This window comes from Bombina bombina, chromosome 6 (assembly GCF_027579735.1).
Source record: "Bombina bombina isolate aBomBom1 chromosome 6, aBomBom1.pri, whole genome shotgun sequence".
Lineage (NCBI taxonomy): Eukaryota > Metazoa > Chordata > Amphibia > Anura > Bombinatoridae > Bombina > Bombina bombina.
In genome coordinates this window covers 951,892,719-951,916,406 of record NC_069504.1, presented here as the reverse complement: position 1 = coordinate 951,916,406, position 23,688 = coordinate 951,892,719, and the positions used below count along the sequence as shown (strand labels likewise).

General features: G+C 37.0%; 1 protein-coding gene across 2 annotated transcripts in view; it reads left to right on the top strand.

The window, feature by feature from the left end:
* Window positions 1–23,688, top strand: part of SLU7 (SLU7 homolog, splicing factor) — a 60,967-nt gene that overhangs the window by 7,875 nt on the left and 29,404 nt on the right. Inside the window, exons 1-6 of one of the 2 annotated variants that reach the window (XM_053718591.1) lie at window positions 16,527–16,648; window positions 17,845–18,019; window positions 19,743–19,896; window positions 20,742–20,822; window positions 21,024–21,188; window positions 22,289–22,357. In XM_053718591.1, the coding sequence (XP_053574566.1) occupies window positions 17,856–18,019; window positions 19,743–19,896; window positions 20,742–20,822; window positions 21,024–21,188; window positions 22,289–22,357 (633 nt within the window). In that variant the 5' untranslated portion in view covers window positions 16,527–16,648; window positions 17,845–17,855. Of the gene's footprint in view, window positions 1–16,526; window positions 16,649–17,844; window positions 18,020–19,742; window positions 19,897–20,741; window positions 20,823–21,023; window positions 21,189–22,288; window positions 22,358–23,688 lie in introns of those variants that run through there. The other variant, XM_053718590.1, reaches the window with a different exon arrangement.

Sequence of the window (23,688 nt, the reverse complement as noted above, 5' to 3'; positions counted from 1 at the left end):
ATAGATAACAATATAGCACATACTCAATTTTTAAAAATATAAATACGTTTGTTATTAACATGTAAAGGTGTTAAATCCGTCCTTTGATTGGATGAGGTTTTTACGCGATCTCGGATGCGCCATGTTGCGTAAGACATCTCATGCAAAGGTGTTAAATCCGTCCTTTGATTGGATGAGGTTTTTACACGATCTCGGATGCGCCATGTTGCGTAAGACGTCTCATGCAAAGGTGTTAAATCCAGCCTTTGATTGGATTAAGTTTTTACCCGATCTTGGATGCGCCATGTTTCATAAGACGTCTCATGCAAAGGTGTTAAATCTGTCCTTTTATTGGATGACGTTGTCCCGCAATATTTGATTTGCGAATGAGAACACAAGTTTGAAACCATGATTTTCTTTTGATTATGGATTGTGTCAATCATTTATATTGTTGAAACATAGATGGATAAAGAGCAAATAAATATCTATTGATGGCTGTCTCGTGGAAGAAACAAATGAGGGCAATGTGTTTTTGATCCCAAATATATTTTGAGGCAAGTGCTAATCCATGAATGTTCAACAATGAATATACTCCATCTTGTTTAATATGTTTGCCAACAATATTTTAAAATTACCAAATAATTATTGTGTTGTGTTTAATTTTCAACATATATATTTCCAAAACATGCGCTTTTGGATTTTAATTATTTACTATGCATTGGCCTTTATCATCTGATAAATATATATAAGATATCTACTTATTAGGTGGCCATGCAACGAAGTTGCAGGACAACCTATTGTTATTGTCAGGATTATTATTATTATTATTAGGTGGCCATGCAACGAAGTTGCAGGACAACCTATTGTTATTGTCAGGATTATTATTATTAGGTGGCCAAGCACTATAGTGCTGGACACCTATTGTTTTTGCTCAGATTATTATTATTATTTTTATTATTATTATTATTATTATTATTTTTCCGCCGTTTTTTTCAAATGCTTATAATAACAGCATAACTCAAAAACTCATGAAACTTGGCACAGTGCTCAAGATCTATGCTGTGCATAATCCTATGCAATATAAATCTCATAGGTCATGTGATCTAGCAGCCATATTGTTTTTTGCGAGAAATTTTGACAAACGCTTGAAAATCTTCTTCTCTGGAACCGCTTATGTTACAGTTGTGAAACTTGCTGTGTGTACTGCTGTACTGACCTAGAATAAAGTTTGTTCAAGAGAAGTGATTTGGTCACATGATATAGCTGCCATTTTGAAATGTGCGAAAATCTTTAAACATCTTCTTTTCCGAAACCGCTAAGTGCAATAAAGCGCAATTTTGCACATGTACTCTTTGCGAGGTCATCTACCAAGATTGTTAAAACTGCAAATTTTCCATAATAAACATGGCCGCTATGAGCAATTCGCCTTTTTATCGTTGTTTAATTGCGTAACTTTGCACTTTATGCATTATATTTACACTATTTAACTATATTACAGTGCAGCAGACACATGATTGCACACAGTTATGACCCCTAAAGGCAATATTGCAGTTAAAAATCGCACTGCGCAGTCGCCTTCGTGAAATAAAACATTTGCAAATTTTCATGAAACTTCTGCAAATTGTAGAGGTCTATAGTGAGCATTAGTATGTGCAATTTGAAAGCCATACATTGCATAGCTTGGCGGCCATTTTATTTTGAATGCGCTGTTTTTAAAAACTACAAAAATCTTCTTCTCCGAAACCGCTTATGGCACAGACTTGAAATTTTGTTTATAGAGTTATCTTATGACTAACATTCAGATTTGTTCCAGAGAAGTTGATACGTCATGTTGTTTGGCAGCCATTTTGAATTGTTCAAAAATGCTTAACGATATTTTTAAATTAATAATAAAACAAAAACCGTTTTACCAAAATGCTTTATTTTTGCCATGCTTATTGACATCTATGATGACAACTTTTGTGCATAATATGGAGACTGTATATCATATATTCTGGCAGCCATTTTGTTTTTTTGCGAAAATTTCAAAAATCTATTTTCTCTGCAACCACTTATGTTAGAACTGTGAAACTTTATGTATAACCTTATACTGTGACATACAGTTACATCTGTTCATGTTGAAAGTATTGGTCACATGGTATGGCCGCCATCTTGAATAGCGCAAAAACTTCGAAAATGTGTTTTCTTTGCAACCGCTTATGTTAAAGCTTTGAAATTTGCTGTATAACCATATAATGTGACCTAGATTTACATCTGTTCATTCTGAAAGTATTGGTCATATAGTGTGGCAGCCATCTTTAAAAACGCAATAATTTAAAAAATGTGTTTTCTTTCCAACTGTTTATCTTAGAACTGCAAAAACGTGCTTTATAGCTATTTTTGTGACTTAGCTGCTTGTATGCCATTGCATAGGCAATGCGCTTGGCCACCTCTATTGCTGCTTGCAGCTATATTTATTATTATTTTTATTATTCCGCCACTTATTCAAATGCTTATAAAAACAACAACAACATAACTCAAAAACTCATGAAACTTGGCACAATGCTAAAGATCTATGCTGTGCATAATCCTATGCAACATAAATCTTATAGGTCATGTGATCTAGCAGCCATATTGCTTTTTGCGACAAATTTCGACAACCGCTTGAAAATCTTCTTCTCCAGAACCGCTTATGTTAGAGTTGTGAAACTTGCTGTGTGTACTGCTGTACTTACCTAGAATAAAGTTTGTTCAAGAGAAGTGATTTAGTCACATGACCTAGCTGCCATTTTGAATTGTGCGAAAATCTTTAAACATCTTCTTCTCTGCAACCGCTAAATGCAATAAAGCGCAATTTTGCACATGTGCTCCTTGCAAGGTCCTCTACCAAGTTTGTTCAAACTGCGAATTTTCCATAATCAACATGGCTGCTATGAGCCATTCGCCTTTTTATCGCTGTTTAATTGCGTAATTTGCACTTTATGCATTATGTTTACACTATTTAACTATATTACAGTGTAGCAAACACATGAGTACACATAGTCATGACCCCTAAAGGCAATATTGCAGTAAAAATTCGCACTGCGCAGTCGCCTTCGTGAAATAAAACATTTGCAAATTTTCATAAAACTTCTGCAAATTGTATAGGTCTATAGTGAGCATTAGTATGTGCAATTTGAAAGCCATGCAATGCATAGCTTGGCAGCCATTTTGTTTCGTATGCGCATTTTTTAAAAACTACAAAAATCTTCTTCTCCGAAACCGCTTATGGCACACACTTGAAATTTTGTTTACAGAGTTATCTTATGACTAACATTCAGATTTGTTCAAGAGAAGTTGATAGGTCATGTGCTTTGGCAGCCATTTTGAATTGTTCAAAAACGCTTAACGATATTTTTAAATTAATAATAAAACAAAAACCGTTTTACAAAAATGCTTTATTGTTGCCGTGTTTATTGACATCTATAGTGACCACTATTCTGCGTAATAAGGAGGCTGTATATATTACGATCGGGCAGCCATCTTGGTTTACGCGAAAAATTCGAAAGTCTATTTTCTCTGCAACCGCTTATGTAAGAACTGTGACATTTGCTGTACAGTCTTATGTTGTGACCTAGATTAACATCTGATCATGATGAAAGTAGTGGTCATACGGAGGGTCAGCCATCTTGAAAAACGCAAACATTTAGAATATGTGTTTTCTTTCCAACTGCTAATGTTAGAATTGTAAAAACTTCTATAAAGCTTTATATTGTGACTTAGCTGCTTGTATGCCATTGCAATGTTGATGCGCATGGCCACCTCTATCGCTGCTTGCAGCTATATTTATTATTTTTTTTATTATTATTATTATTATTATTATTCCGCCACTTTTTCAAGTGCTTATAAAAACAACAGCATAACTCAAAAACTCATGAAACTTGGCACAATGCTAAAGATCTATGCTGTGCATAATCCTATGCAACATAAATCTCATAGGTCATGTGATCTAGCAGCCATATTGTTTTTTGCGACAAATTTCGACAACCGCTTGAAAATCTTCTTCTCCAGAACCGCTTATGTTACAGCTTTGAAACTTGCTGTGTGTACTGCTGTACTGACCTACAATAAAGTTTGTTCAAGAGAAGTGCTTTAGTCACATGACCTAGCTGCCATTTTGAAATGTGCGAAAATCTTTAAACATCTTCTTCTCTGCAACCGCTAAGTGCAATGAAGTGCAATTTTGCACATGTGCTCCTTGTAAGGTCCTCTACCAAGTTTGTTCAAACTGCGAATTTTCCATAATCAACATGGGTGCTATGAGCCATTCGCCTTTTAATCGCTGTTTAATTGTGCAAATTTGCACTTTATACATTATGTTTACACTATTTAACTATATTACAGTGTAGCAGACACATGAGTACACATAGTCATGACCCCTAAAGACAATATTGCAGTAAAAATTTGCACTTCGCCATCGCCTTCGTGAAATTAAACATTTACAAATTTTCATAAAACTTCTGCAAATTGTAGAGGTCTATAGTGAGCATTAGTATGTGCAATTTGAAAGCCATACAATGCATAGCTTGGCGGCCATTTTGTTTCGTATGCGCTGTTTTTAAAAACTACAAAAATCTTCTTCTCCGAAACCGCTTATGGCACAGACTTGAAATTTTGTTTACAGAGTTATCTTATGACTAACATTCACATTTGTTCAAGAGAAGTTGATAGGTCATGTGATTTGGCCGCCATTTTGAATTGTTAAAAAACGCTTAACAATATTTTTAAACTAGTAATAAAACAAAAAACGTTTTACAAAAATGCTTTATTTTTGCCATGTTTATTGACATCTATGGTGACAATTATTGTGCATAATATGGAGGCTGCATATCATATGATCTGGCAACCATTTTGTTTTATGCGAATATTTAGAAAAATCTATTTTCTCTGCAACTGCTTATGTTATAACTGTGAAACTTGCTGTATAACCTTATATTTTGACCTAGAGTCACAGTTGTTCATGTTGAAAGAATTGGTCACAAGCTGTGGCATCCATATTGGTTTACGCGAAAATTTCGAAAATGTGTTTTCTTTGCAACCGATTATGTTAAAGCTGTGAAATTTGCTGTATAACCATATATTGTCACCTAAAGTTACATCTGATCATGATGAAAGTATTGGTCATATGGTGGGGCAGCCATCTTGAAAAACGCAAACATTTCGAAAATGTGTTTTCTTTCCAACTGCTAATGTTAGAATTGTAAAAACTTATATAAAGCTTTATATTTTGACTTAGCTGCTTGTATGCCATTGCAATGTCGATGCGCATGGCCACCTCTATCGCTGCTTGCAGCTATATTTCTATATGTTATGTCCTGATATTTCTTCTTAATGTAAATGCTCAATATTGTGTCATGTATCGATTCCACATTGTTTTTATCCAAATATAGTACTGTGAGCATATCTTTAAAATGAAACCCTAAATGTATCTTTCATTAGTTACGAGAAACATACAATTATAACCAGGTTTCCAAATCCTCTTCTAATCTCAAAATGTGCTTCAGACTCTTGGTATAATTTTTTGAAGGAGCATCAATACACTACTGGTTTTTATGTTTGAATAATTTTTATTAATTTTCGTTAAAATAAACTGTTACAACATTAAATATGCCTTCCTCTCCGTTGATCTTTTGTATTTGGTGTTACCGAGATAAGGTTTACAATATAATATTACTATGCAATCTTTGATTCAAAGAAGAAAGAAAAGAGAAAAAAAACTTTGTAGCAACTTATTGCATGTTAGTTATCTTCACATGAATCTTCTCAGGTAAAAAAAAGTTAGGAGGTAATAATAAAGTCCTATAGTCCCCAAATTTTGATGATGTTTCGTCTATCGCTCTATTTTATTTCCAGAGCTCCTCTCTCTTCTTTTTTGAAAAGAAAAAAAGAGTTGTACTTTTGTAGTGCCTGGTTTCGTCTTCCTCCTATCTAAACATGTAGTAAAGTAATTCAGTAATTCTGAGGATAATTGCTCCGTCTATGGGAGCTCTAAATTGCTGAAGACCTTATTCAGAGAAGGTAAATTTAAGTGAACTAGGCTAGGAGAGTAAAAAGGGTAGGGAGGGGGTAGGGAGTGACGACATATTCCTTTCTTAGTCTATGCTATATGTGCCTTAATAGGTGAAGATGGTTGAAGTTGTATTAACCACTTTAGGTAACATTTCCTAATATTTCTATATATATAAAGCTCATTTATTTATCCAATAGTACCATACCGCTTGTACCGTTTCTTTATTATCTAATATATTCAATGCCAGCTCATATATTGTGTATGTATGTTGAATTTTGTTATATATTTCTGTCCAGGTTGGGCTGCCAGTTTTCCAATGTCTGGCTATGCAGGTTTGTGTAACTGTGCATAGGATCTTAATAAATGTGTTAATATATTTATTGTATCTGTTAATATGTTCATGTAGGAGGGCCTGTTGGATTGTGAGGTCAATATTTTCGTCCAGGATTTGACTGAGGAAGGTAGACAACTGTCTCCAAATCCCTGTGATTGCCCTGCAATCCCACCACATGTGTCTATATGTACCTATTTCGCCACACCTGTTGCCTTCTATCGGATTTCTTAGATATGTTTGTATAGCTGACTGTATTTGCAAGTACAGGTACCAATGTAGTTTCATTGGGCTTATTTTTGTTTGGAGTTGGGTGAATGATAGTGTAGTTTTACCCTCTAAAAAGTCTGCCACTCTATATAAGCCTTTATTTTCCCATTTTTTAAGTTGAGTCCTAAGTTCATTAGGTAAGATGAATCTGATGGGTATGTATAAGGAGTATTTTGGGATTAATTTGTGTTTAGTTTTCGCTAATTTCCATGTGGCTATTGTGAGATTTGTAGTGTAAGGCCTGAGTACCTCTCCCTTAGTTAGTGTGCTCTCTGGATCCCAGAGGATTGTATCACTCTCACCCACCCACCTAAATTTGCTTCTAGATTAGGCCATATAACTTCTTTAGATCTCTTCAGTAATAGAGCGTCTTGCGCTAGTCTGGCCGAATTATAGTAATCTATTAAGTTAGGGGCCCCAATGCCTCCAAGTTTCTTGTGTCTATTTAAGATCGATTTTGATATCCTGTTTGTCTTATTACCTCTAATGAATATTTGAATCTCCTTTTGCAATGTCTCTAAATCTGCTTTTATAATTTTAATGGGTAGGGTTCTAAATAAGTATAATATTCTCGGTAAGGCGTTCATTTTAATAGCCGCCACTCTACCTAACCATGAGAAAATGGCAGTAAAGGTTGCTAGGGTTTGGTAAAGGTTAGGCAGCGATATCAATGGGTTCGTTAAGGACAATAGTATATCGTCCGCGAAAAGAGTTAATTTATATTCCTCTCCCTTTATCTTAACTCCTGTTATATCTACCTGCGAGCAAATTTTGGCGGCTAGTGGCTCTATGCATAGGGCGAAGAGTAGTGGAGACAAGGGGCACCCCTGTCTGGTCCCATTACGAATTGGAAAGGGTTGGGATTTATATCCTGCCGATGATACTTGTGCTATTGGGGAGAAATAGATGGCCTTCAAAGCTTTAATGATTGCTCCCTCAAATCCCATCTTGTGTAATACCAGGAACATATAGTCCCAATCAATGCAGTCAAACGCCTTCTCCGCATCCAGTGATAGGAGCAGAGAAGGCGTTTGTGTCTCCTTCAGGATTTGAATTAAGTTAGTAACTCTACGTATATTATCTGGGGCTTCCCTACCTTTAATAAAACCCACTTGATCTGGATGGACCAAGTGGGGCAAAATGTGTTTAAGTCGGTTTGCTATTATCTTGGTGAAGATTTTGAGATCTTGGTTGATCAGGGATATCGGGCGATAATTTTGACATTTTTTGTGATCCCTTCCAGGCTTGGGAATTACTACTATTTTAGCGGCTAGCAATTCAGAAGGGATGTCCCCTCCCTCCATAATATAATTACAGAATTTAAGGAGGTGTGGAATTAATGCTGTTTTAAAGAGCTTGTAATATTCACCCGGAAAGCCATCCGTACCCGCCGCTTTTCCTGGTTTGAGATCTTTAATTGCTCCTAATACTTCTATAGTGGCTATAGGTGCATTTAGTACTTCCTTTTGTTCATTAGATATGGTTTGTAATAGATTGTGGGTAAAGAATGTTGAGGTCAGTGTTTCTGTCTCCGCATTCTGTAGGACCTTTCTCCCGTCATATAGGGCCCCATAAAACTTCGCAAAAGTATCTACTATTTCTTGTGGGTGTGAGGTCATGCTGTTGTTTGGTGTCTCAATGAGGGGAATCACTGAGGCCCTACATCTTTCTCTAATTTTATATGCCATATATCGGTCTGGTTTGTTTGCAAATATAAAATATTGTGCCTGAAGTTTCTGACTGGCTCTAGTGGCTTGTGACTGGAGGAGTGTAACCAATGCAGTTCTTTTAGATTGGAGAGTCTGTTGAATAGCTTTTGTCTTAGTGAGTTTGTGTTGTCTTTCTAGTTCTTCAATCTCTGTATGTAGTTGTTTTAAGTTTTGTCTATATTTCCTGATCTGCGTCGTTTTTTTCTTTGATAAGTATCCCTCTTAACACCGCCTTATGAGCTGCCCATGTAATCCCTGGATTAGATACAGTGTCCGTATTTATATGCCAATATTCGGTTAACAAATTAAGTATGTTGTCATGTATTTGGGGGTTTCTAATATATGTCTTGTCAAAGGTCCACGTTTTACTCCTACTCGGGTCGCACAGTCCCTCTACCTGTAGGGTGATGATCCAGTGATCAGACCATACGCATGCATGGATTTGAGAACTGTTTAGTAAAGACTGTAATACCTGGCTAACAAATATATAATCTAGTCTAATGTAAGACTTGTGTGCTGCCGAGTAGAATGTGGTGTCGTTGGTTAAGCCATACAATGTAGCCCATGTCTCTATCAGGGAGTGAGGCAATAGACTTTCCTTTATTGATTTAACGATGCGGTTATGCCTAATTTGTTTATTGGTTAAAGGTTTGGTATCAGTTGGGCCAACAGACCTCATGGTAATGTTGAAGTCCCCTGCTAAAAATATTTTGGTATGAGACCATTGTGTGAGCAAGTGTGAGATGTGTTGGAAAAAATTGTGTTGGTTCTCATTTGGTGCATAGATATTGCATAATGTAATTTCTGAGTCTAATATTCGCCCTTTTATTATGATATATCTTCCTTCAGTGTGATTATGTCTTCTGGTATGAAATTAAGTGAAGAGTGTATAAGAATGGATGTGCCTCTTTTTTTAGATGTTGCTGTCGAGTGGTAATGGGTGTTGAAATATTTTGCCCAATATTTTGGGATGTTATCCTTAAGTAAATGGGTCTTCTGGAGGAACAGGATGTTAGCGTGTAGGGATGTATACTGTGACATCGCCATTCTCCTTTTTACATCTGTATTTAAGCCCCTGACATTGTGGGACAATATCTTTATGCTAGGGGTCATGTTAGTATGTCTATGTTAGTGTGTTGCAGAGTGAATTTTGTTACCTGTGAGTCTCTGAACTGGAGCTTTAGCCGTATAGATTGTGGATAATCAGGGTTATAAGTGGTGTTCTGTAATATGTCGTCACTGGGAAGGGAAAGGGAGCTGGAAAGAGAAAACATTGACATTAACATAAAAAACAATAGTTTTAAATCCTCTATCGGAGGCTTGCTAAAGGATAACTTGTAAAACATCATAAAAGTAAACTAGAAAACTAAAAAACATAGTGCACTGGGGATGCTTTTGCATCTACATCTTAACGTGAAGTCATTAAGAGTAAGTAACAGTGAGAAGGTGTTTGTGATAGATTGGGACCCAAAGAGTCTCGCTCCTAATGGTTTCGGAGGCCATCTGAAAATGTCCCAGCCTACTGCTCTTTTATACTTGCAATTGTAAGTTGTTTGTAGAATGTTCTAGGAGATTTTCCCTCTTGTTTCCTTTATCTTCTGTTTCTTATGATTGATTGTCTGCCATTTCACTACTGGTTTTTAAAGGGACAGAATACACTCATTTTCATATAACTGCATGTAATAGAATAAGGTGCACAGATAGATACTGATATAAAAATCCAGTATAAAACTGTTTAAAAACTTACTTAGAAGCTCTCAGTTTAGCTATGTTGAAAAGGTAGCTTCAAAGCCCACTGCAAGTGGTAAATAAGACACTCCCCCCTTCTTTTGCATATGAAAAGACCCTTTATACAATCAGGAGCAAGCTGGAGAAGGTAGCTGACGGTATTCTCATAAAACTTTGGGGCTTGGTTAGGAGTCTGAAAATCAGAGCAATGTTATTTAAAAATAAGCAAAACTATACATTTAAAAAAAAATAAAAAATTATGGGCTATATAAATGGATCATCTACAAAACATTTCTGCAAAGAAAAAAATGTGTATAATGTCCCTTTAAGTGAACACATGGGTGAGGCAATGACAATCGGTAGATATATGCATCCACCAATCAGCAGATGTAAGCTATGTTCTTGACTGCTACTGAGCTTTCCTAGATAAACTTTTCAGCAAAGGCTAACAAGATAACTTGTCCGAATATGAGTAAACGTGAATGTTGTTTAAAATGTTATGCTCTGTCAAAATAATGTAAGTGAATGTTCTGCTTTCATACACGTTTTAAATTAAATAGATTTTATAAATGAGTCAAACATTATAATGTAGCTTGAAAAATATACACTTTATTTAACACATCGAGAGAAATATGGCATACAGGTTTATTATCAAATTGTAATGGTCAATATTTTGTATTAGGAGAACAGTTTGGACATCACAACACAAAAAACAATCAATCTAATCAACAAGAACAGCATGTGATGATGTTGTCTCCACACACATGTAAAACACACTCTGCAAACAATATTCCTCCATGGTCCCGGTCCCATAGAAACCTATTAAATACAGAGTGTGCTCCACAAGTGTAAGAAGACAACATCATCACATACCTATCCTTTACACATTAAATAAAATAAAATATATCTATATACATAGTTACTTTCTCTTCCTTTCCTTCTTCCCACGAGACGGAGGCTGTGTGGAAGGCAACTGCCCCTTCCGACGAGTTCTCCTAGGAGATGGTTGTGGAAGAAGGGGAGGAGGAGTACTATGAGTGGTTAAGGGATCATAAGGCTGAGGAGGAGATTGAGGCAGAGGAGAAGATGGAGGCCCAGGAGAAGATGGTCCAGGATCAGACGCTCTTTCCCCCGTTCCACTTGGCACCTCCCGGAGGACCTGCAACATATTATTTAGAGTATTGAAGATATTATTTTGTCCTTCGAGCAGTTGGTTCATTACTCCTGTCATAAACACCCTGTATTCCGCCTGTCCTTCGAGCAGTTGGTTCATTACTCCTGTCATGAACACCCTGTATTCCGCCTGTTCCCTCCGGGAGGCATGCATCTCTTCGAGGAAGTTTCTAATGAGCTCCAGCTCTGTCACCTCTGGAGGAGCTTGTGCACGACGGGCTGCTGGTGCACGGGGGGCTGCTGCAGGGATCTCTTCTGCAGGGGGGGCTTCTTCAGGGATGTCTTCCATTTCTCCCCGAGGTGGCAAGTCATCTGCACCCCTCTAATGCCTGGGTGAAGGAGGAGCCTGATGGTGCTGTGCTTCCTCCTCCCCGGCCTCAGACTCTGTATATTGTAAAAAGAAAGAAATCGAGATATTAGCACAGTTCCGAATAAAGATGTAAATGTTAATGAGGCTACCTTCGTAATTGAATTGTAAGCCAAAGCAATCAATACGATTTCTGTTTTTTCAAACCCGTGTTTCTGATATCTATATGGTCAATCTGAATGTCTTTTTGCGTTTGTCTTAAATCTTTTGAAATGCACACCTAATCTGTAGACTAGCTACTAATGTGATGGCTTTTCTTCAAATGCAACCTTCGTAATGTAATTGTGAATGCATTTATGTAATAATGTTTAAAATCGGTTTATTGCGTTAGTCCTATCCGTATTTTTTTTGTGTGTGAATGGGTTATGAGGTGGATGTAAAGCGATTATTGAATGATCTTACCAGCAGATGAGAGGCACAGGGTCCTGGTATCAACTCCTCCGATACCGACTATGGCCACCTCAAAGATGTTGGGGCGCAGCATTTGCTCCTAGCGGCAGTACACAAATGTTTGTTCCGGACCGCCACAGGTCCCTGAATGGTATTCTCTGTCCCTTGTGAGCTTCTTCTTAAGTTCAGCTCGGTGCTGGATAGACTTGACATCCCTCTTATAGTCCCCCACTGCATTAATGGCATCCCTGATCTCATTCCACAACTTCCTCTTATCCGAAGGGGTGGCCCTCTCCAAAGCTTCTATAAGGGCCTCCTTCTCCTCCATGGTATATCTCTCCTCCCTCTGCCTGGGCTTCCCCTGCAATGTGAGCCTCTGTTCTCCGGACTGTGAAGCGCCCTGTCTACGCTGCACACCACTGGGCCCAGCCACTTGTTCATCTTCCACAATGTGGCTGGGTCCACCCACCCCTTTCTCTCCCCATTCCTCTCTAGTTCCTCTCCCCTGCCTATACTCCTGCATAACCTCCTCCCTAAGCTCATCCCTAAGGAGCTCTAGTAGCTCCGGGCTAATCTGCCCCCTATCCCTCCCTCCCGCCATCCTCAATCAAAATGTGAATGTGCCCAAATGAAAGGGTGTCAAAATAATGAACTAAAGGTAAAAAGTGCTCAAAGTGTGAATGGGATAAAAAAAAAAGAGGGTAAGGAGTATTTAACAGACAAACGTATATGTTAAAAAAGACGAAAATGAGGATATGTAAACAATAAATTTTTGTAAATCAAACCAAATCTAACTATGGGATGGGTATGGTATGAAAGGGAATGGGGTATGGGATGAAAGGGAATGGGGTATGGAGTGTAGGATGAAAGCTAATGGGGTATGGAGTGTATGTAGTGTTAGTGATAAGTGTATGTATGTATGTATTGAATGTGTTTGTGTGTAAATGTCTTTATATAAGGAATGTACCAAAAAACAGCACTCGCTCACTAACGCTCTCTATCTCTCTCACTAACTCACTCTCTCGAAAACTAACTCTCACGCTAACTCTCTCTCTAATCTCTCTCTCTCTCTAATCTCTGCAAACCCTACAATGCCTAGACCTGCACCTAACTCGAAAAAGCAATACAGTAAAGGAAGCCATGTTTCTAGCGTGCTTATATACCCTATGTAAATGTTTAATGATGTACCGGTTTGCAAAGTAAACAATATCCAGGTTTGGTTTATTTTTGATTTGTATGTGTGCAATGTGTATTAGTTGTTTTAATTTGCGCATGCTCATATTGAGTTTGTAAATGCACATATGTTTTTGTGGAATGTGTATAATGCGATGATGTACAAAGGGCGAAATATACCTACAAAACACCCCTATTGGTAAAAAGGTAAAAGGATATCAGAAGGGAATACACTAAGGAAGACTGGGTTTCGATTTTTCAAACCTCGAGAAAAGGATTACTTAGTGCAGGTTTCAAGGAAAATTGCATAAAGACCACTTTTAGATGGTATTTAACCCCTATAATAACATCACACTACACCCCACAGAGCAATAAGAACTACTACAGAGGATGTGCCAAAGTAGGGACCTATATCCACATAAGGTGGAATTGCCCCAAAGTACAATATATATGGAGTAAATTATCCACTCTGCTCAGCACAGTGTTGTCTGCATCACAAGCCTTATTGAATGAATACATAAAACCATATAACTCAGCTATAAACACATTCATTAGAACCCTTGTACAGCTACTAGAAACTGTATTGCCAGGTATTGGAAAACAGGAGTACCCGAATGGGTGGAAGTGTTGGAAAAAATTAACACCACATACAGTATGTCAGAAAGTGCCTCTCACATCCAAGGCACCAATGACCAATTCCTTAAGATCTGGTTTTACTGGATCATGAAAAGAGATTCATAAACAAAAACAAAGGGCGACGGCAATTCCCTTCACTTTTCGGAAGAATACCACGTGGATGATACATGACAAGTCTCCTTTTTCATATGACTCGGATAGGCACATATATCGGACTGACTTTGGTTAAGTATGGTCATATCTTTCCTCCTAGATCTAGTTGATAATGATGACAGTTGAAACAGGCATGTTAGGGTTTGTTATTTTGTCAATAATTGTATAAATTATTAAAAATGTTATTGTATTGTCTTATATATGGGCCAGTTTATTACTGTACTACGATATTGCGGATCAGGTCCGCTGCACATCGATAAATGCCAACAGCATACGCTCCCGGCATTTATCATTGCACCAGCAGTTCTGGTGAACTGCTGGTGCAATACCGCCCCCTGAAGATTCGCAGCCAATCGGCCGCTAGCAAGGGGTGCCAATCAACCCGATCAGTTTGATTTCTGTCCGCCGCCTCAGAGCAGGCGGACAGGCTATGGAGCTCTTTAGACCGCTGCTTCATAACTTCTGTTTCAGGCGAGCCTTCAGGCTAGCCGGAAACATGGGGCATCAAGCTCAATATGGAGCTTAATAAATATGCCCCATAATCTTTCATGTAAAGTACAGGACTAAAAAGGGATTACAATGCACAACAACTTAGGGTTATGTTGTTCTGGCCTTGGATACACATTTCTATTTTGAGCTAAGGAAGAACAGAAGCCTAACGTATAAACTTGCTGAAATTCGGACAAACAAACCAGGCTTTATTATTTGACAAAGTACTTATTTGACAAAATGACTACAGACCAGATCTTAAAAGACTTCTATAAACCTACTTTAATATCCTAAGTGAAGGGATAGGAACTATGGATAAGATGTTTAAAAAGAAGGATAATTATTTACACATTGTACCTAATGTTGTTGTAAAGTTTGACTTGTAACTTTCAATATATCCTCAATAAAAATTATTTCAACTAATTAGAATTCACTGCAGCAAAATGAGAACAAATCTATTGCAAACATACTTGAATTGCACAATGAAATAAAAAATGTTTTTTAAACTTTAGATAAACAATTGCATCCTTAAACGGACTTGAAACCTAAAATAATTCAGATAGAGCATTACGACTTTCCAATTTAAGTCTATTATCAATTTGCTTAATTTTCTTGGTATGATTTATTGAAGGAGCAGCAATGCATTACTGGGAATTAGCTAAATGCATCAGTAAGCCAGTGACAAGAGGCATATATGGGCAGCCACCAATCAGCAGCTAGGTCCCAGCTCATGAGCCTACCTTGGTATTCTTTTAAAAAAAGGATACCAAGAGAACAAGGCGAAATAGATAATAGAAGTGAATTAGAAGAGCATGCAATTTTATGCAACTTTCAATCTGAATCATGAAAATGTTGGGATGAGTAAATAAACCAGAACCAAAAATGTGCCAGCTCCTAAGCTTAACATTCTTGCTTTTCAAATAAAGATAGCAAGAGAATGAAGAAAAAATGATAATAGGAGTAAATGAGAAAGTTGCTTAAAAGTGTATGCTTTATCTGAATCATGAAAGAATAAAATTGGGTTCAGTATCAATGTAAGCAGTGGAAATGAACTGAAAGGCTGGAACAATTCTGACACAGGCAACTTTGTTGCAAATTGTAGTCACTGTGATAAAATGGCTGGTATAGTTTGGCAGGTACCATATTGCCCTGGGGGCAATAATTCATTTTTGAAAACGTTTACATTTTTAGTTTTGACTGCGGTACTTCTGGGTATAACTATGCTTCCCAAGTTTTTTTTCTAGTAGTCAAATTATAACTGTCACTTACAGACATCCCAACCTGCAAAAACTCATTTCAGGGAGGTGGCTTCACCCGCTACTGCGCCCCCATTATATATAGCTTTATTGCACAACCACACAAAACAAACCTATTTTCCAGTGATCGTACGCTTGTTGAATGCTCAAATATTTTAAAATACGAAGTTTAATTACGTGCAGTAAATAAGGTAGTATTTGTGTTTTTATTTTATTAAAATCAGTGTGTGTGTGGGGGTTGGTTACTGATGCATGCTTTGAGGGTTCTTTAACGCCCCAGCAACTAAAGGCATTCCTTAAACTTTAGAAACACTTTTCCGGATTTGGGCCACATTGGATCATGGTACTTGGAGTTTCAGGGAGATTGCATTCTATGTGCTGGCATCAGAGAGCCGCTATCACAATCAGGGAGTTCAGGGAGAGTTGGGATGTCTGCACTTACTAGACTCAGCCGGTGGAAGCGTTGCAAGTTGCAACATATCTAAGTTGTAACATGGTATCACCTGTTACTTTCCGTCCTTATTAGCAAAATAATTGTAGTGCAACCATGCTCTAATTTGCTATGGCACTAATGATCCTACAACTCCCCCACAAAAAAAGGTGCAACGCAGGCATGGCTAGCATAGCAGTAACACACACCTGACAATAACTGAGACTTATACATTATATTGCTTATTTCAGAGACTAATGTCCCATGCACCTCAGCGGCACTACAAACCCTACGGGTGCGTGTCACGCGTCACTTACGTACAGTGTATCAGCGCTTTGCCAAACATCAACACCAAGTTAGTTATACAGTACAATTATACTGAGCATGCGCAAAATTTCGGAACCTTTATGGTCATATGGTCCTACGGAATGACGTAGGGGTTACGTATTTTGTTGTTGCTGTAATCGTCGTCACTTCCGGGTAATCGCTGTAAAGTTGCCGATTTTTAACGTGGACGGTGTTGGATACGCTCACCGGTGAGTGAGAAGTGTTTCTTTAATGTAGATGTGTTTATATATGTGGCGTGGTCGTAAATAAGGAGGAGTTTATCAGTTGGCTATGGTCGCGTTTGAGTGGGTGTGGGGGCTGAATAGCTTACTCTTCCTTATGGGCAATTATAAATAGTCCAGTGGTTCATCCTTGAAAGTATTGACATAAGTCCTTCCAATGCAAGCTTATGTTTCCTCTAGTAATTAGCTGCATTCAGGGACCTGCAAGCTAGTAGACCTTTCTTTCAGTAGCCAATGGTGCATTCGTGGTCCTTTCTGCTAGGGATCATGCTGCATTTTAAGACCTTTCAGTGGTCAGCTACATTCAGGGGCCGGCCTGTCTTTCAGTGGTCAGCTACATTCAGGGGCCGGCCTGTCTTTCAGTGGTCAGCTGCATTCAGGGGCCGGCCTGTCTTTCAGTGGTCAGCTGCATTCAGGGGCCGGCCTGTCTTTCAGTGGTCAGCTGCATTCAGGGGCCGGCCTGTCTTTCAGTGGTCAGCTGCATTCAGGGGCCGGCCTGTCTTTCAGTGGTCAGCTGCATTCTTTCTGCCGGGGGAGCAGGCTGCTTTCAGGGGGACCTTTCTGCCGGGGGAGCAGGCTGCTTTCAGGGGGACCTTTCTGCCGGGGGAGCAGGCTGCTTTCAGGGGGACCTTTCTGCTGGGGATCAAGCTGGATTTGGGGAGTATGTTTCAGAGGGAACATGCTGCATTTTATGGCCTTTCTTTTAGTGAATAAAGTACATTCAGGGAGCAAGCTGCATTCATGGGGTCTGTTTGAAAGGGGTACAAGCTGCATTCGTGGAGTCTGAGAGGGCACAGGCTGCATATGGAAGCTGATGAATATTGACAAGTTAAATGCACCAGTGGTTTGGGTTTCCTCCTATATTTAGTTATAAATAAATTACCAGCTGATTTTATGAAATATTGGGGTTACAGGCATTTCTTGTGAATTGTTGTACAATATCTCTTGTTTAGACATATGGTTTTCAGTTTGGAGTAGAGACAAGTCAGATAAGAAGCAATGAAGAGTAATACAAAGTAGTTTGGGAGCGAGTATAGGCACATTTCTAAACTGAATTGTATTTTAAGCCAGTTGGTTATTAGTGTATTTTAAGCATCAATGATATTACTCTTTTGGTGAAGTCTGTCTTTTTTTTAATATTCCATATCTGTTTTGTCTCATAGGGTAAAGCAACATGTCTGGAGGTACAGAGGTTATGTCTGTTCCGCCTGGAAGTGGTGATCCTGCTGGGCTGGAAGAACCTAAAAAAATGACGAGAGAAGATTGGAGGAAAAAAAAGGAGTTGGAAGAACAGAGAAAGTTGGGTAATGCACCAGCTGAAGTGGATGAAGAAGGAAAGTAAGTTTTTTTTTTTTTTTTTTTGTATTGTTTTTTAATGAAGAGTTAATTTGAAGCAGATTTTCATGCTAAGAATATGAAGCTACAGTGGAAAGATTACTATATTTTTTTATTAAAGGGGAGACATTCTTTGGAGGATTTGGGTATGTTAGGTGTTTGTCTTTTATATATGACAGATATCGACAAATCTCTTTAAAAGTTAGATGCTAGTAAGAATATTTAGGCGCCAGACAGTGGTATATTACCAAGGTGCAATCTGTAATCGTATAAATCTTCAAGAAAAATCACACTGGATTTAAGAACTCCAAATTTTATTGTGATGTTTCAGAGCTTTCACCCCTTCCTCAGACCACCTCTCAGTACATTTTATTAGCTTTTCACAGCCAGGCAGTGCAAGATCATGTGTGCCATATAGATAACGTTGTGCTCACTCCCATGGAGTTATGTTTGTACCAGCACTAATTGGCTAAAAAGCAAGTATGTGAAAGCACTGAGATAAGGGGCAGTCTGCAGAGGATTAGATGTGAAGTAATCACAGAGGTAAATATAAATATAATAGTGTTGGTTATGCAAAACTGGGGAGTGGGTAATAAAGGCATTATCTATCTTTTTAAACAATTACCTTTTTTACGTAGACTGTCCCTTTAATATTAGTAGAAGAAAGTGATTAATTTTAATAGTTTTAGCATTGCTAATTCCTTCAAATTTTTTTTTAAACACTTTTTAGTTCTTTAAGGTTTTTTGTTTATTTTTATCAGGTAAATCTTAATTATGTCAAAGTAAGTACTGCTAATATATTGTCACTTGAACAACAGCAGTTGGATACAATAATGAAGTGTCCCACTAAGACCGTTTTTGACCATTTGGATCTGTGCAAAGGGAGATTCTAGTTATGGAATAAGCAATGTTATCAATCTTCTTTAGGAGATAAAGATGCTTATGTCCACTTGCACTGAATTGTTAATAATGACTATTTTTAATTGCATTATTTAACATAAATCGATGTAATGGTCATTTGCGCAACAAACACACATTTTAATGTTTAGTTCATTTTAGTTTAAAGGGACAGTGTACACCAATTTGCATATAACTGCATATAATAGACACTGCTATAAAGAAGAATATGCACAGATACAGATCTAAATATCCAGTATAAAACCTTTTAAAAACTTACTTGGAAGCTCCCAGTTTAGCACTGTTGATTAGGTTAGGACACCAAGTAAAAGGGGCTGGGATAGTAGAAAGAGCAGACACTGCCCCCCTGTATATGAAAAGACAGATTACACAAACAATAGCAGCAGGAATCTGTGGACCTGGGTCTACATGAGATACTTTGGGGCTTGGTTAGGAGTCTGAAAATCATCACAATGTTAGTAAAAACTATACATTGTTACAAAAACACTCCCAGGTGGGCTATGTAAATGGATCATCTGCAAAACATTTATGCAAAGAAAAATCTAGTGTACAATGTCCCTTTAATGTTGGCTTACATTTTAGTCGGCTGGTCAGTAAAATCACCCAGGTGATGTGCCCAGTAAATAGGTCCTGGAGAGAACACTGTTATTATATTGTGGCCTTGTGTGCTCTTGTGCCTTGCTGATAATGATTTCAAAATATATTAGAAACATATATTTTTTTCCCCCATATTGTAAGAGATCCCCGGTTAGTAAATACAAAAATCTATGTCAAATTAAATGGGGGTTTTTTTGTGTGTTTTTCTCAGGGACATTAATCCTCACATTCCTCAGTACATTTCTTCAGTCCCCTGGTATGTGGATCCTTCTAAACGACCAACATTAAAACACCAAAGGCCTCAGGATGAAAAACAGAAACAATTCACCACAATGGGAATGTGGTACAGAAAAGGAGTACAAGAGGTAACTGTCTGAATTTCTTTAAAGGGTCATCGTAGGGAAAAAAACAAAAACTTTCTCTAATCCATTAGAGAATGTAATATTAAGATTATCGCCCCTCTAGTACTGTGTGTTGAACCCTCGCAAAGAGGTTAAACACACAGTAGAAGTGCTGCTCAGATGTGGAACTAGCGCTGCTGATAAGATCAGAGGAATGTTTTGCGAGTCTCAAGCGGTATTTCTACTGTGTTTTTAATCCCTTTTCAGGGGTTAAATATACAGTAGTCTAGGGTCAAGTCTTAAAATGACGTGCTTTAATGGATTAGAACTTTTTTTTTCTATATTGGGACTTTAAGGATTGTGTACTCTGACAGAGTCATTCGTAGAGCATTCTCTTTCTAAAATATATGACCCTGGTAATAAAAATGCAAACAGTGAGTGAATTATTTTCCTTTTGGCAGAGTGTATAGTTGTAAGCTTGCAAGCTTTTTTCTTTTTTCTTATTTTTTTTTTTAAACATGATAGGATTATGTTTAATGCCAAATAGGACAAATAAAGTTGTTAGCATTTCTGAAAACATATTGGGTGTCTTTTTTTGTTTTTAGTAATATAAAGAAGTATTTTGCTGATTATTATTTTCATAAATTACTGTTATGCTGCAGAAATAACAGGACCCAGGTATCTTTTGAGTATTTTTTTTTATGACTCCTGTTTTTTGGGGATATCATGATATATGCAAATTTTAAGCTTATTTGGGGCGTTTTCTTAAATTTTATATAAGTTTCTCAGTTACTGTTGTAAGTTTATTTTCAGACAAATAATAAACTAGTTTTTTTTTTTTGTTTTGCCTTTTTATATTTTCTTTGCAGGGTACTATAGCAATAAAATATCGCCAGGGTGCGTGTGAAAATTGCGGGTCCATGACACATAAGAAGAAAGATTGCTTTGAAGTAAGTCTGTATTATGTTCTACTGTGAATTAATACAGATATTGTTTTTATATTACTAACTGATCATTTATATTGCTGAAGGTTTCTTGCACATCTGCTTTATGTATTTTCTACCATTTTTTACTAACATTCTTTAAAATTTAGAACCATGCTGAATTCTTCATTGTCTCTACTTATGATGGTAAAAATATTTTTATTGCAGAGACCCCGGAGAGTCGGCGCAAAATTTACAGGCAGTAACATTGCACCAGATGAATATGATCAACCTCAGCTAATGTTGGACTATGACGGGAAGAGGGATAGGTGGAATGGTTACAACCCAGAAGAACATATGAGAATTGTTGAAGAGCATGCCAAGGTTGACTTGGTAAGTTTTAATTTTTTATTATTATTATTATTTTTTTTCCTCCAAATGAAAAACAGTTAAAGTGTTTCCATCCCCATTATGTTTTGCAGATATTCCTGCATAGTATGCATCAGTCAGTCTTGTAGCTGTTGGGTTATTTTATTATGCTTGCTTTAATTGTATTTATCTCCACAAGTGACTAAACATGTAGGTAATGTCTGCTCGGAAGCTGAAATGCATTTGCCCTGCTGACTGGATTTTAACTATGGGTTTAACCCATTTGTTGGAGTTATAGGGCCATCATAGTCAAAAAAAATTACATGATCTAATTCATTAAACTTTTTTTTACAAAAACATTATGCAATTTGAAAGGGTATCATTTTTAACATGCTAACACCCTTTTTCATACAAACATATGTTAGAGCTGTTTACTTAGCACCCAAATCAAACAGTAAATGCCTTTCTATGTAAAGGCTTTACTGTGTAATGGTGGAAAAAAAAATTAATAAAATATATATATATATATATATATATATATATATATATATATATATATATATATATATATGACAGTAGTGTGTGTGTGTGTATATATATATATATATATATATATATATATATACACACACACATTAAGACAGTAGTAGTAATGTCATGTGCAGTACTTACCCTGCTAGTGTTGACTGCATTAATCCTACACTTCATTATTTTTTTTTTATTTTTTATTTTTTTAAACATAAAAACACAAATCATGGGCTCTTAGGTACTGGAGACAGCCATGCTGGAACATAAGTATTCTAGTTCTTATCACTATATGCAGATTCTGAGGGACTGACAACATCAGGGACATCATTTGTATGTTGCTGATTCCTCACCATCTAAGCGTAAAAAAGGAGAGTGAGCAATATTAGGTGCAACCATGGTGGTCTTCTGTATTTAAGAACACATTATTCCTATTTACAGTGCAGGAGCTATGCAATACATAGTAGCAAATTAGGTATTAAAATTGCTATTGAAGTCTTTCAGTACTGTTTGATTCCCCTTCAACCCAGCACACATAGGCAGTGTTCCTTTAAGCTGTATGTGAATTGCTATATTTGCTTATATGTTTGTTCTAACAGGCAAAACGTACACTGAAAGCTCAGAAGTTGCAGGAAGAGCTCGCCTCTGGAAAACTGTCAGAGCATGTGGTAAGTAACTTTCAAAATGGGCAACGCTTGAAGAATACATCATTCTTTATACTCCCCAATATATCATGTCTACTAATCTGTCCACAAGCTGAGCTGCTATATAACACACTGGAAAACTTACACTGCATGTTCCTGTGGCTGCAAAATAATGGAGTAAGAAGATCCATGTAAACAGTAACTTTAGTTGATGGGGTGCATTTTTTGTTAGGTTTTTTTTTTTAAATATATTTATTTATTTTAGATACAGTATTCGGTATTATGCGCATGCACATATTTAAATTCATTTTTTCACCTTTCCAACTTTTTTTTCTGCTTTTTTCCTTTTTATTTTTGAAGATTGTATTGAGATAAACTATTATAAAAGAAAAATATTAAACAGATCAGTCATTTTCTTGCAAATCACACTACTCTTTATGACCTGGTTATAATAATAGGAAATTTAAACTGGCCCTCTCAATTCCATTTACTCATAAATAAAGTGATTTTGATAGGTCTTTATGTTTTAATGAATAAATAAACATACATGTACAGTTTTCACATATTCATATATTTACAGGTCACTTTACATTCATATTTCTATTCCCTACAAATTGTACAGTAGTGGACACTTTGGACAGCGTAGTCTGGAATAGTGTGATCATAATTTTAAAATATTTTCTCTCTGTTATTCATTTAGCTAAAGGGATATTTCAAGGTTTTCAAAGACTCTTGAGAAGTACCTGGGGAAAAACACAAGCCATTAATATGACTCCATAGTAGAAAAAAATAAGTATAGGATTAAAAGTGATAGAGATAATAAGCTTGAGTATGTTTAAAACAATATTACTCCATGGTTCACACTTCAAGAGAAATAGCAATATATTGTACTAGGGCAAGAGCAGAGCTTTTCACCAGAACTTCTTCAGGTTGTGGTCGTTCCTATTACATCATAAATCTGGTATATTTATTAGGTTAAATCTTCCCCCTGAACTACAGAGAATGAATGTGTTGTTCACACACTTGCAAAATAGATCATGCTGGCTACTACGTATGTGTGCAACAGGCAACACACGTCTGGATTTGCAGTGATATTTGTGTGTTGCACTTTTTCTCTAAAAAATCCAGGGCCTCAAACAGCCTAATTCTGCAGTCTGAAGCCTTTTTTTTGCCATCTCTTCACTAAAGAAATGAATATATGCATATACCTACTGGCTGCAATCCCATCTGATGACACTGTAGCTTCATAGTTCTTGTAGGAAACAGATCACACTCTAGTTGCCCAGGATTTTCAGAAGATAACTTATCATACTTTTCAGCTCTTTCAACAGTAAATTCAAATTTCGGTGTATTAA